This window comes from Pelodiscus sinensis, chromosome 9, assembly GCF_049634645.1.
Source record: "Pelodiscus sinensis isolate JC-2024 chromosome 9, ASM4963464v1, whole genome shotgun sequence".
NCBI classification, from domain to species: Eukaryota; Metazoa; Chordata; order Testudines; family Trionychidae; genus Pelodiscus; species Pelodiscus sinensis.
The window spans coordinates 7611547-7625094 of NC_134719.1; the positions used below are offsets into that span (position 1 = coordinate 7611547).

Consider the following 13548-nt stretch of genomic DNA (forward strand, 5'->3'; position numbering starts at 1 on the left):
AGCAAAATTTCATACTTTGCTATAAGGTTTCAACTGTGAGACTGGTAAGCCATTTATCAGTAGTAAATCACACTGTTTTCATTCGGTCCAGATTTCTGATATCATATTGATGTTATTGTTCAATTGCTCAGCTTAGACAAAGAAATGGGGCGGACTGTGGGAGGAGTAACACAAATTAAATGCTCAGGTACAGACAAACGTATATAGACAAAGAAACACAGGTGCCTACTAATTCAGGTACAGAATGAGCACCATACTCTTTTGCTGATTTTGGACTTCATAGCATTTTCATTACCTTCAATACAGGACTTGTTTTCTGAAGGTGAAAAGTAAGTTTTCACTTTATTTCTCATTTACTAAGATCTTTTTGTTGGTGGTTTTTTTGTTATGTAATTAAGACAAGAAGCCACGTCAGAAGATTACGAGACTACATAAATGTTAGTGAATTTTCAAACTGTACACTAACAGTACTTAGTGAAAAGAAATATATTAGTTAAATTTGCATTTCTGCAATTGAACAGCATTTATATTAGCATTCTCTTTTCTATAGTGTTAACATAACAATTTTGAGAATTACTTTTTTCAGAGGGTAAAGAATATCTTTGAACATTTTTAGTAAGATAGGTAATAAATTTAGTATGTAATACCGTATGGATATAGAATATTATCAAGTGAATGCATTTCTCTGTAGAATGCCCCGTTTGCATGACATTGTTGACCTTTTGTAAATTATTGCCCAGAATAGTTTGCTGCAACAGAATCAGTAAGAACAGTAAAGGACTAAACATAGTTTTGGGGTATTATGTGAATTTTTAAAAATGATTTTCAAGAGACTTAACAAATCCAGAGAAACAATGAAATGCTGAACAATGCACACTCAATATTCTATCAATAAAAACACTAAATGTGAGAATACTTGAAAGTAAACAGATTTTAGAAAAGCTGTTGTCTAATGAAATGATGCCTAATCATGTAATGGATTGGTGTCCTTTTCATGACTGTTATTTGAGATTAGGTGCCTCAAATTTTCACAAGAAAGTATATTTTAGAATTTAGTTGTATAAGGTAGTTATACTATAATAAAATGTTTTATTGTATTGAAAAGGTCAGATTCACTGTCAGAAAACAAAAATCTGTGCTAGCTTGGGTTAAATTCTACTCTGAAAATCACGCTTCATATATCCACAGGTTAGAATCATTTATGCATTACCTGAGATGCCACCCTGAACTATTGACCCTCTAGTATTCTTCCATTTTCTACATAGAATGTACCACAAGTTCACTATGTTTGTGTTGTCAAATCTCTTAAACAGGAAGAATTTTGACCAAACTAATGGACAGAGTTAGCCAAATAAATAAACTATGTTTCTATGTTAATATCTGAAATAAATAGATCTTGATGCACTCTTCAGTAATGAATGTAACTCAGTGCCAAACTGATGAGGGATCATGCATGTGTTCAAGCCCGCATGTATGCATAGTGTACAGGAAGTATTGTTGCTATGATAACTCTTCTTATAACTATGTTAATACACAAGAGCTGTGAAAATCAAAGAGCGTAATCAAGGGTATATTCCACCACCCTTATTACATGAACCAATCAAACTATTATTTGGAGGTTGCATGTGTAGATCTTCAAAAGAGTTGAGAAGCAAGGGCCTTAAACACTCCTCACTTTGTAGTAGAAAGCATTCTTTGAACGCCATATCAAAATCTTTTAAATTACTGGAGACATTCTATTTTAATATGAAAACTGTCAGAGGGTTTTTTTTTCTTTAATCAGGCTTCATATGAGCAATTTGCTAAGTATGTACCTCTTACTACACTTACTGCATATGTGTGCTGTGTATGTAATGCATAATGTCATTTCTGCCTTTTGAATCTGTAAGCAAAATTCAGCCTTGTTAGAACTGTTTTCAGTGGTAGTGTATCCTCTTAATTATGTGCTGAATTTACTTTTGATTATGATACAGATACAAATGATTCTATGAAAATATAAGGCAAAGCCTATTTTTAGGGAAAACTTCTCACAAAGTACTACTTGTGGCTTAAGATCATACATTTGTCTCAGTGTCTCATCCTTCTCTTGGGTGTTGCTCAAAACTGGCTTTTAAACCTATTAAATGCTTCTTAGTAGAGTCTTACAGTACATTAGACTCTAAATAAGAGACATCCCTTCAAATACAGGTCAGAGAGAGAAATATGATCCTATGTAGGGTATGGTTTGGTTGGTCTTTGCATAGAAATTTTAAGGCATTCAGCACAGAAAAAAAAAAGACACTCTGACTGTATAGTATTGCAACAGGGTGATCTATGCTCTGAAGAGGTGGAACTAGCCAGTGCTGTTGGATTATCAGCTTTAGCTGGGAAACCCTGAGAGAGCTCAGCCTTTGGAGGGGATGGTAGGAAGCAGTTTCCTGTGGCAAGCTCTAGTCTAGAGCAGTGTTTCTCAACCGTGGTACAAGTACCTTTAGAGGTGCTCGAGAGAAATCTGCGGGGGAGGGTATGTCAACACAAGTGAAATTAGGAGAAAACTGAATTTTAGTTTTAAGTTTTACATTTTTATTATTAAGTTATTTTATGATTAAGTTATTTAAACAAAAGTGTTTCAATGGTTAAAAAAATGTTTGTATATATATATATATATATATATATATATATATATATATATATATATATATATATATATATATATATATATATATATATATATATATATATATATATATATGGCCTCCTCACCTCAAAAAAGATATTTTGGCATTAGAAAAGGTTCAGAAGATTGCAACTAAAATTATTAGGAGTTTGGAACAGGTCCTATATGAGGAGAGGCTAAAGAGACTGGGACTTTTCGGGTTAGAAAAGAGGAGACTGTGGGGGGGGGGGTATCATAGAGGTATATAAAATCATGAATGGTATGGAAAGGGTGAATAAAGAGAAGTTATTTACTTGTTCCCATAATATAAGAACTAGAGGACACCAAATGAAATTAATGGGTAGCACGTTTAAAACTAATAAAAGGAAATTCTTCTTCACATAGTGCACAGTCAACCTGTAGAACTCCTTGCCAGAGGAGGCTGTGAAGGCTAGGACTGTGAAGGCTAGTATTCCTTTTGAGAGAGGAATACAAATGCAGAGGAACAAAACTGGAAATGAAGTGTGGATTTGAAATTCCCACGCTTCATTTGCATAATTATGTCCGGGAGCTATTTTGAAATACCCTATTTCAAAAAAAGAAATGCTGTCTAGACACGGTTATTTTGAAAGAAAGCCTTTCTTTCAAAATTACTCTTACTCCTTATAAAATGAGGTTTAAAGGTAATTTTGAAAGAAGGGTTTTCTTTCAAAATAACTGCGTCTAGACAGTGTTTCTTATTTCGAAATAGGGTATTTTGAAATAGCACCCAGACGCGATTATGCAAATGAAGCACGGAAAATTCAAATCCACGCTTCATTTGCAATTTTTCTCAGCTGCATTTACATTCCTCTCTCGAAAGAGGAATGCAGAGTAGACATACCCTAACAGTTTTAAAAAGAGCTAGAGAAATTCATGGAGGTTAGGTCCATAAAAGGCTATTAGCCAGGGGATAGGAATGGTGTCCCTGGCCTCTGTTTGCCAAAGGCTGGAGATGGATGGCAGGAGACAAATCACTTGATCATTGTCTCCGGTCCACCCTCTCTGGGGCACCTGGCACTGGCCACTGTCTGCAGACAGGATACTGGGCTAGATGGACCTTTGGTCTGACCCAGTATGACCATTCTTATGTTCTTATATATATTTTAAAAGGGGTACTTTATATAAAAGGTTGAGAAACACTGGTCTAGAGGAAGGGGAAAGGCCTCTAGTCCCCTGAATCCTGCTTTTATGAGAATAGCATCCTGTTACTGAATGTTGTCTGTGAAGACTAAAATTGTGCCCTGAAGACAGGGTCTGAACAGACTTTTAGAGGTGGTGTCAGCTATTACTGTGCTAAGCTGGGTGGACTCTGAGCAATCTCAGTATGTGCATGTTTATTAGTTTTCAGTGCTAACTATACTCCTGAATTTTACATTTTATATATTAAAACTGCCAATCATATAAGAAATCATTCCCAGGGAGTCCTCCAGCTAATATCCCCAGCATTTCCACCTCACCCCTGCTTCAGGAGGGCCCATCCCTCATTCCAGGCTTTTGTTTTGTCCTTTTTCCTCAACTGACTGAGGGGTTGGAGGTGATTCCCCTGCAGGGTCATGCAAAGGGCCAGGGGCTCCCGGGAAGGGATCTCTCAATGCACCTAGCAAAGGATCATTCAGAGCCAAGCCGAGCAAGGCGGGGGTGGGTGCGAAAGGGAACCTGTTGCGTGGGGAAGGGTCCCCTGGGACCAGCAAAGAACAGAGATTTTTCTTGGGGGGAGGGGATTTCCCAGGTTTTGCCCTTCCCCATCTCCGTGATCCCAGAGGGGAGGTTGTCTCTGCAGGCAGGCCCGGGCCCGTTTGGGCGCGCGCTCCATCCTCCCCGGCTCCACGTGCTCCCCGCTCCCGTTCTGGGGCGTTCCACGTTGCGCCGCCCGCCCCTCGCGGGAACGTGACCCCCCCCCCCCCCCCCGCCGGCTTTGGAACCTCGTGCTGGCCTCGGCCCCGGGAGCCACGTGCAGCCTCGGGCCGCGCTGTCGCCTTCGAGAGCGGCCCCCCGCCCCGAGCCTGCCTCCCGCGCGCGGTCTCCCCCGAAAATGCGTCTGAAAAGCCAGGTAACCCCCTCCCACGCGCAGCCGGCCCGCGCCGCCAGCCTGATCTCCGCTGGGTGGGGAGAAGGGGGCTTCTGCACTGGTTAGTCACCCCCCCCCCCGCCCAGCACGCAGAGACTGCGGTGGGAAGGGTTTGGAAAACATGCATTTGGGGAGAGGAAGTGATTTGCAACCCCCGTATATATCGCCCCCCTTTTTGAGGAAGAGAGTGTCACCTCCCGCCCCCATCTCCTTTCCTTACTCTCCTCCCCATTTTGGTATATTGACCCCCTCCCCCGACTTTCCGGGAAGAGAGTGTATCATACACCCCCATCTCCTTTCCCTCCTTCTCCCCTCCCCATTTTGGTATATTGACCCCCTCCCCCGACTTTCCAGGAAGAGAGTGTATCATACACCCCCCTCTCCTTTCCCTCCTTCTCCCCTCCACATTTTGGTATATTGACCCCCTCCCCCGACTTTCCAGGAAGAGAGTGTATCATACACCCCCCTCTCCTTTCCCTCCTTCCCCCCTCCCCATTTTGGTATATTGACCCCCTCCCCCGACTTTCGGGGAAGAGAGTGTATCATACACCCCCATCTCCTTTCCCTCCTTCCCTCCTCCCCATTTTGGTATATTGACCCCCTTCCCCGACTTTCCGGGAAGAGAGTGTATCATACACCCCCATCTCCTTTCCCTCCTCCCCATTTTGGTATATTGACCCCCTCCCCCGACTTTCCGGGAAGAGAGTGTATCATACACCCCCATCTCCTTTCCCTCCTCCCCATTTTGGTATATTGACCCCCTCCCCCGACTTTCGGGGAAGAGAGTGTATCATACACCCCCATCTCCTTTCCCTCCCTCCCAATTTTGGTTTATTGACCCCTGCCCCCTTTTTAGGAAGAGACTGTGAGACACCCCCCCCCCTTCCCTACTCGTCCTCCCCATTTTACAGCTGGCCCTCCCATCTCTGCTGGAATCCCTCTTGTGGCTTCAAGAATAATTTCTTTGTGAAACTGCCACCCCAGGTCCTCGATGCCCTTTTCTGAAAGAGGCAACAGTGAGGGAGTGGATGGGAAGCCAACAGGACTGCAGAAGGTGCTCTTCTGCCTGCGGAGACTTATTTGCCAGAGGGTTCATGAGCTAAAATAAAAAGTTAAGGGGACATTTTATTTAATAGATGAAGCCTCCAAGTTACCTCATTTTTCCTGCCCCATCGTGTTTTATAATAGCCCGCTTATGCCAAGAATTTATGTGGAAGAGAATTTTGCTGTCAGGATGGTGATCTCGGCCACCAGACCCAGCCATTACCCTCTTTCCATTAGTCAGGATCATCAGTTCTACCTGTTCATTACTTTAGATTCTGCTCTTTAGAGCCCTGCGAATCTGTGTTTATCTGCTTTATATCCACAGGTTGTATCTGCGGTTGTGTATGGGGATATATATGGCTCATTTTTGAAGCTACACAGGCAATACATGGCAGTGTGTGGAGGGGGCACATGACCCCCCCCATAAAAGATGTGGGTGGAAGGGACAAGGGGCCAGACCCTCTAGGCATCCCGGGAGGACTAGGTTGGGAACTGGCACCTCTAGCAGGAGTCAGCCCAACCCCCACTCAGCAGCAGCAGGGGAAGCAGAGCAACAGGACTCTGCTCCCACCGCTCCCCACAATGTCACTTGGAGGAGGGGTGGGACTGCCTCCCCCACTCACCAGTGGGGAGCAGAGTGACACAGCCATGAACTGGGGGAACAGAGCAAGCTAGGGCCATGTCACTCTACTTCCCTTGCTGCTGCTGGTGTGTACAAGGAGGCCTGCTACTGGTACCAGGCCCACACTAGTCCCTCACACCATGTTGTTTGAGGAAAGAGGCAGGGCAGAGCAACGGGGAGAGATGGGGTTGGGCCTGGGCAGGACCTGGAGTGGAGAGTTGTTGTCCCAGCCCTCCCCAAGCTAGTGGTGGCATAGGGAGGAGTTATATGGGGAAGCCATCAGGTGGCTGTCCCCTCCCGTCCCCCCCATGTCCTTCCTCACTAGTCACGCGTGGAGATACAAATTTTATATCTAGAACCCTGCAAATTTGCAGCTATCTGCTTTTATCTAGGGACCTTAAAATGCAGATAATTGTGTAAACGTGTAACTTCTGAAAAACTCCCAACCCGCTCCCAGGCAGCTGGCTGCTTCCCCGTGCTGGTGCCTCTGTATCAGAGGCAGCAGTGTAGGCTGGCAGCCGGGTCCCTGGAAGCTGGTGCATGCTAGGACCTGGCTTTTAAACTGGGGAGCTGAGTAGAAGCATGCGTGTAACTGGACGTTAACCGATAATCCCAGGCTTATAGTTAACAGTTTATACGGTTATATGTTCACATCCTTATTTATATCCGTGTGTATCTGCATCCATGGATCATTTTTACAGATGCTTGAAGTGAAGCCTGTTCATGTTTGTTTGTAGGATTGGGAGTTGTATCTCCAGCCTTCTCTGTTGTCAAGTCTTTAGGTCAATTCAAGTTTATGCCTTTAACTTGGGTTTAGCTTAGAGAGAGACAGGCTGCATAAGGTAATACCTTTTTTTGAACCTATTTCCGTTGGTGAAAAAGACAAGCTTTTGAGTTTCACAGAGCTTTTCTTTGTGTTTGTGCTTCCCCACCCTTCCCAGGATCTGGACACACACTGTTCATTTACTGACTACAGAAACTTTATGTGGAGCTTCACATGATGGCAGAATTCATGTTTGGTATCTTACCAGGGAGCACATATTTCTTATTCCAGTGTTTGTTCATTTAATTACAGTCAGTCTTTGAGCATAGCTCCTACTGATTTCATTGGGATTTAAATACACAGAAAAACTACATTCTGGGTTCTTTTGGAGGTTATTGCTTTATATTATATGGAAGGCCACCTAGTATTATTTAAGACACATTGGCTATTCAGGTTTTAGCCTCTTTTCAAACAAAAAGGGTTCATTTTGGTCCAAGAAAACAGATTAAGGATTTGGGTTTTTTGGTAAAATTAAAAGAAAACTGTTTCCTTTCGCTTTTTAATATTTAGTAATTCCCTTGCATTGTTGGAAACGTAAGTACAAGAACACTGTGCTAGTGAATGACAAGCATACTATGCAAAAGATTCAAAGCAGAAATGAAACTGACAGTGTACTTTCATTGTACAAGCTGAGAAAAATGCAAAACAGTGAAGTAAGCCTTAATGGTGAAAAGTAAATTAGATTTTTAAATGAGGTAATGTTTGAAGATGTTAGAATGTTATCACATTTATTTCATTGTTAATACTCTGAGGTGTTCTAGGAATAAGTAAGGAAAGATAAATTGTACCAAAATAACTTAAGTGACACTTTAAAAAAAATCAGCTATATTGTGAAGCTTATTTGCTATGCAAAGGAAAACCCTTTAAACAGAAATAAGCATTTATTCTATGTGCTGGATAGAAAAAAAAGTCTAAATGCAAAATAAATGTCCAGCTTTGAGAGTGGGGAGGTCTTTATGTTTATGAGGAGGTATGAATGCTCCCTCATGCTTTCATGGGTGGTGATGGGGAAATGTTTTACATCAGTCTTCAGTCCCAGGTTTGGTGTTGGTAACAAGGAACTTACTTCATGTATATAGAATCATAGAATACTAGGACTGGAAGGGACCTCGAAAGGTCATCGAGTCCAGTCCCCTGCCCTCACGGCACGATCAAGTACAGACGAGACCATCCCTGATCAACATTTATCTAACCTACTCCTAAATATCTCCAGAGATGGGGATTCCACAACCTCCCTGGGCAATTTATTCCAGTGTTTGACTACCCTGACAGTTAGGAACTTTTTCCTAATGTCCAACCTAAACCTCCCTTGCTGCAGTTTAAGCCCATTGCTTCTTGATCTATCCTCAGAGGCCAAGATGAAAAAGTTTTCTCTCTCCTCCTCATGACTCCCTTTTAGATACCTGAAAACTGCTATCATGTCCCCCCTCAGTCTTCTCTTTTCTAAACTAAACAAACCCAATTCTTTCAGCCTTCCTTCATAGGTTATGTTCTCTAGACCTCTAATCATTCTTGTTGCTCTTCTCTGGACCCTCTCCAGTTTCTCCACATCGTTCTTGAAATGCGGTGCCCAGAACTGGACACAGTACTCCAACTGAGGCCTAACCAGCGCAGAGTAGAGCGGAAGAATGACTTCTCGTGTCTTGCTCACAACATACCTGTTAATGCATCCCAGAATCATGTTTGCATCACACTGTTGACTCATATTTAGCTTGTGGTCCAACATAACCCCTAGATCCCTTTCTGCCGTACTCCTTCCTAGACAGTCGCTTCCCATTCTGTATGTGTGAAACTGATTATTCCTTCCTAAGTGGAGCACTTTGCATTTGTCATTATTAAACTTCATCCTGTTTACCTCAGACCATTTCTCCAATTTGTCCAGATCATTTTGAATTATGACCCTATCCTCCAAAGCTGTCGCAACCCCTCCCAGCTTGGTATCATCTGAAAACTTACTAAGTGTACTTTCTATGCCAATATCTAAATCTTTGATGTAGATATTGAACAGAGCCGATACCAAAACAGACCCTGGAGGAACGCCGCTCATTATACTTTTCTAGCACAATTGGGAACCATTAATAACTACACTCTCTGAGTAGGGTTATCCAGCCAGTTATGCACCCACCTTATAGTAACTACATCTAAGTTGTATTTGCCTAGTTTATTGATAAGAAGATCATGCAAGACTGTATCAAATGCCTTACTAAAATCTAGATATACCACATCCACCGCTTCTCCTTTATCCACAAGTCTCGTTATCCTCTCAAAGAAAGCTCTCAGGGTACGTCTAGACTACATGCTTCTGGCGACAGAGGCATGTAGATTAGGCTACCAGGCATAGGAAAATGAAGCGGTGATTTAAATAATCACCGCTTCATTTAAATTTACATGGCTGCCGCGCTGAGCCGATCAGCTGTTTGTCGGCTCAGCGCAGTAGTCTGGATGCACGGGGGTCGACATCAAAGGCATTTGTCGACCTCCCAGACTTCCGCGCTGAGCCGACAAACAGCTGATCGGCTCAGCGCGGCAGCCATGTAAATTTAAATGAAGTGGCAATTATTTAAATCGCTGCTTCATTTTCCTATGCCTAGTAGCCTAATCTACATTCCTCTGTCGCCAGAGGCATGTAGTCTAGACGTACCTTCAGATTGGTTTGACATGATTTGTTCTTTACAAATCCATGCTGGCTGTTCCCTATCACCTTACTACCTTCCAAGTGTTTGCAGATTATTTCTTTAATTACTTGCTCCATTATCTTCCCTGACACAGAAGTAAAACTAACTGGTCTATAGTTTCCTGGGTTGTTCCTGTTTCCCTTTTTGTAGATGGGCATTATATTTGCCCTTTTCCAGTCTTCTTGAAACTCTCCGGTCTCCCATGATTTTCCAAAGATGATAGCTAGAGGCTCAGATACCTCCTCTATCAGCTCCTTGAGTATTCTAGTATTCTAGCATTTCATCAGGCCCTGGTGACTTGCAGGTATCTAACTTTTCAAGGTGATTTTTAACTTGTTCTTTTTTTATTTTATCTTCCAAACCTACCTCCTTTCCACTAGCATTCACTATGTTAGGCATTCCCACAGACTTCTCGGTGAAGACCGAAACAAAGAAGTCATTGAGCATCTCTGCCATTTCCAAGTTTCCTGTTACTGTTTCATCGTCCTCCCTGAGCAGTGGGCCTATCCTGTCCTTGGTCTTCTTCTTGCTTCTAATGTATTTATAATAAGTCTTCTTGTTTCCCTTTTTTCCCCACAGCTAGTTTGAGCTCATTTTGTGCCTTTGCCTTTCTAATCTTGCCCCTGCATTCCTGTGTTGTTTTCTGATATTCATTCTTTGTAATTTGTCCTACTTTCCATTTTTTATATGACTCCTTTTTTATTTTTAGATCATGCAAGATCTTGTGGTTAAGCCAAGGCGGTCTTTTGCCATATTTTCTATCTTTCCGACGCAGCGGAATAGCTTGCTTTTGGGCCCTTAATAATGTCCCTTGAAAAATCTGCCAACTCTCTTCAGTTGTTTTTTCCTTCAGTCTTGATTCCCATGGGACCTTACCTATCAGCTCTCTGCTGCTGTGGCATTTCAAAGCGGCAGCACTGCATGGAGCCCATACCCCATACTGGTCGACTAGTCCTTAACATCCTTACTCCAAACCATCTGCCTAACTGGTTTGTAAACCTGGCGGGAGGGAAGGGGTGCCACCAATTAGATGTCTTTGCAAAGAAATAAAAATGATGCTCTTAGCCCTGGGACCTCTTTAATTGGGGGAAAGGGAGGAGGAGAGAAAAAGTTAAGTAAAAACAGCCATTGTTTGGACCTAATAGTTCTCCCATCTCCAAGGTTGAATTCCCTATGGCTAATTGTCTCCCTGCTGCTGTGGAAGACATAATCAGATGGTGTAGATAGGACTCTTGAACTTTATCTGTTTGTTTGTTTAGGGGGAGATAACTTACTTGTATATCCCTCATGAGAAATAAATGAAAAAGGACAATGGAGGGAAAATAATTCTGAAACTGCAAAATGGCAAAAGGGCCTGAGTGATCTCTTCATCCTTGTGATACCTGTGACACCGTCAGTGCTGCTCTTGCTAATTCATGGCTTACGTTGTGCTATTGTCCTGTTGGCAGCACGCTGGACCAAAACTTTTCTAAGGACTCCCATCAGCATCTACTATACTTAAGATTGTAGTCTTAAAACTTAAGTTTCTGGCTCTTGTGGTTGTAGAGATGACTTTCCAAATGAAGACTAGTTCTAAATCTTCACTTATTTAGAAATAAGAGATCGGGGAGAGACAGCTCCATGGGGACTTTGAAACCTGAAGATAAAACTTCGCTTCTTACCTTTTTAGCAGTAGCATCCATATATTGTCTGTGGAGCTTTCTCTTTTCTATCACTCTGACTTCTGTGACTGCTGGCAGTTAAGAAGGAAGAAATAGCTCTTCATGTCCCCCTTGTAGAATAAAATCTGTATTTTTCTAAAGAATTTTAAATTGGTTCTGCTATTTATTATTTTCTGTTTGAGTTTCTATCAGCATTAACTGTTATACCCACAGCTCGACAAATCAGTGAATCTACTAGCCCATGGTGAGTAGATTTTAGCCGGTCACCCCATTCACTGGCAGCGTGCACATGCTCAGTGCGGGTCTGGCGCATGCGCAGTGCGGGGCTGGTGAGTAAATTTCGCCACGTTTTGTCAAGCCCTGGTTATACCGTATAAACAATTGGCATGACAACAGGAGAAGCAAAGGAATTTGGAATATAGATGTATCCACCTGGAACTGTGGGCGGAGCAGTAGAAGTAGTAGAACTCTCTAATGACCACAGTGAAGTCCTTTTAGCTCTTCCTGCCTTTCAGGCTTGTCTACATTTCATGGTGGATTGATGCTGCAGATATCGGTTTATCGCATCTGCTGTAGACACGATAAATTGATCTCTGCAAGCACTCCTGTCGATACTGGTACTCCACTAAGGCAAGCAGAGTAGCTGGTGTCGACGGGAGAGCAGCTGCCATTGACCTTACTGCACTGAAGACACCACGGTGAATATGTCAACTTCAGCTATACTATTTACATAGCAAAAGCAGTTTGATGGTGCAGATAAGTATAGATGAAGCCTATGGGGAAGTACATGCCCAACAATAAACCTGTGTGAAACTTTATCGTCTTCTTAGGCTGTCCTGTCTATTTGGATAATGGTAAAATATTTTGTAGAGGTCAATGTCATTGATAAGATGTAAAGATAGCAGCATCTATCAGTAGTAAGCATGGACCCATTCAGTATGTGTTAATGGTACAAGTTATTATAATTATATGCAGGGCCCGACAATTTATGTAATCTACTCGCCCGTGGCGAGTAGATTACATCCCAGAAGAGCCGGGTTCGGGCGATCTGCACATGTGCAGAACAACCTGCACATGTGCAGAACGCAGGACGGTGCAGCTGACGAGCAGGGCTCGCCGCAGCTCAACGAGCCCTGATTATATGTATCATGATAGGCTAATCCTGTTAAGCAAACAAGAATGGCTGTATATAAAAAGAGAACTAATTACAAGAAATATGACAAATTATATCTATTACGTAAGGTTAAACTTGCATCCTGTTCTTTGGTTCCAATGATTTTGCAATGGAAGAAAGCCCACATTTAACACAGAACACTTGTGGATTAACCAGCAACCTAGAAAATGATTATTAAAAACTAATAGTGAACCAAAAAACTCTGATTGTTTACAATTAGCCTGTATGCTTCATATAATTGACCTAACATTATTTTCCGTAGAAAGTATTGTATGTACTCTAATGGGTTTTTAAAATTAGCTCTGACTGATTTCTCCTACATCTTTTAATTAAAAGTTGGAGGGTAAGGTATTTGATAATTATGATTTACCTGTTTAGACTTTGTTATGTTTTTAAATTCTTTCTTAATACAGAACTGGTCTTTGTCTGAGGTCTTCCATAGTAATTTTCCTGGGTTTAAAGGAAATGATAATCAGCCTTATGCTTGTTCCATCTTCAGGTGCCAGATAAGAGAGACTCTTTGTAAATGAGGGCTCAACAAATAGGCGTTTAATGTTCATCTGTGACCAACTACTGTTAGTAATAAATTGACTTTAAAATGTTGAGTGCTTAAAAGCAGACCAAAATGCTAGTAATTTTCTCTGGTTTCTTCTAGGGATGTAATAGCATAGTCGATTAACCGATAAGCAAAAGCTTGTAGGTTAATGCTATAGACTACATGCATTTCCCCCTCAGCCTTTCCCTGTATGTTTTTTTAGCAGGCTGACCAGCAGCCCAGCTCAGTCCTGACTTGCACTGGGTCCT

The 13548-nt window shown here is 42.2% G+C and overlaps 1 protein-coding gene across 2 annotated transcripts in view; it reads left to right on the forward strand.

The window, feature by feature from the left end:
- Positions 1–243: 243 nt before the first annotated feature.
- Positions 244–13548, forward strand: part of ELAVL4 (ELAV like RNA binding protein 4) — a 122773-nt gene continuing 109468 nt past the window's right edge. The window contains exon 1 of one of the 2 annotated variants that reach the window (XM_014575183.3): positions 244–329. Coding sequence is in view for 1 of the 2 variants with exons in the window: in XM_075935951.1 (XP_075792066.1) it covers positions 4710–4727 (18 nt within the window). In the remaining variant the exon portion in view is untranslated. Of the gene's footprint in view, positions 330–4599; positions 4728–13548 lie in introns of those variants that run through there. The other variant, XM_075935951.1, reaches the window with a different exon arrangement.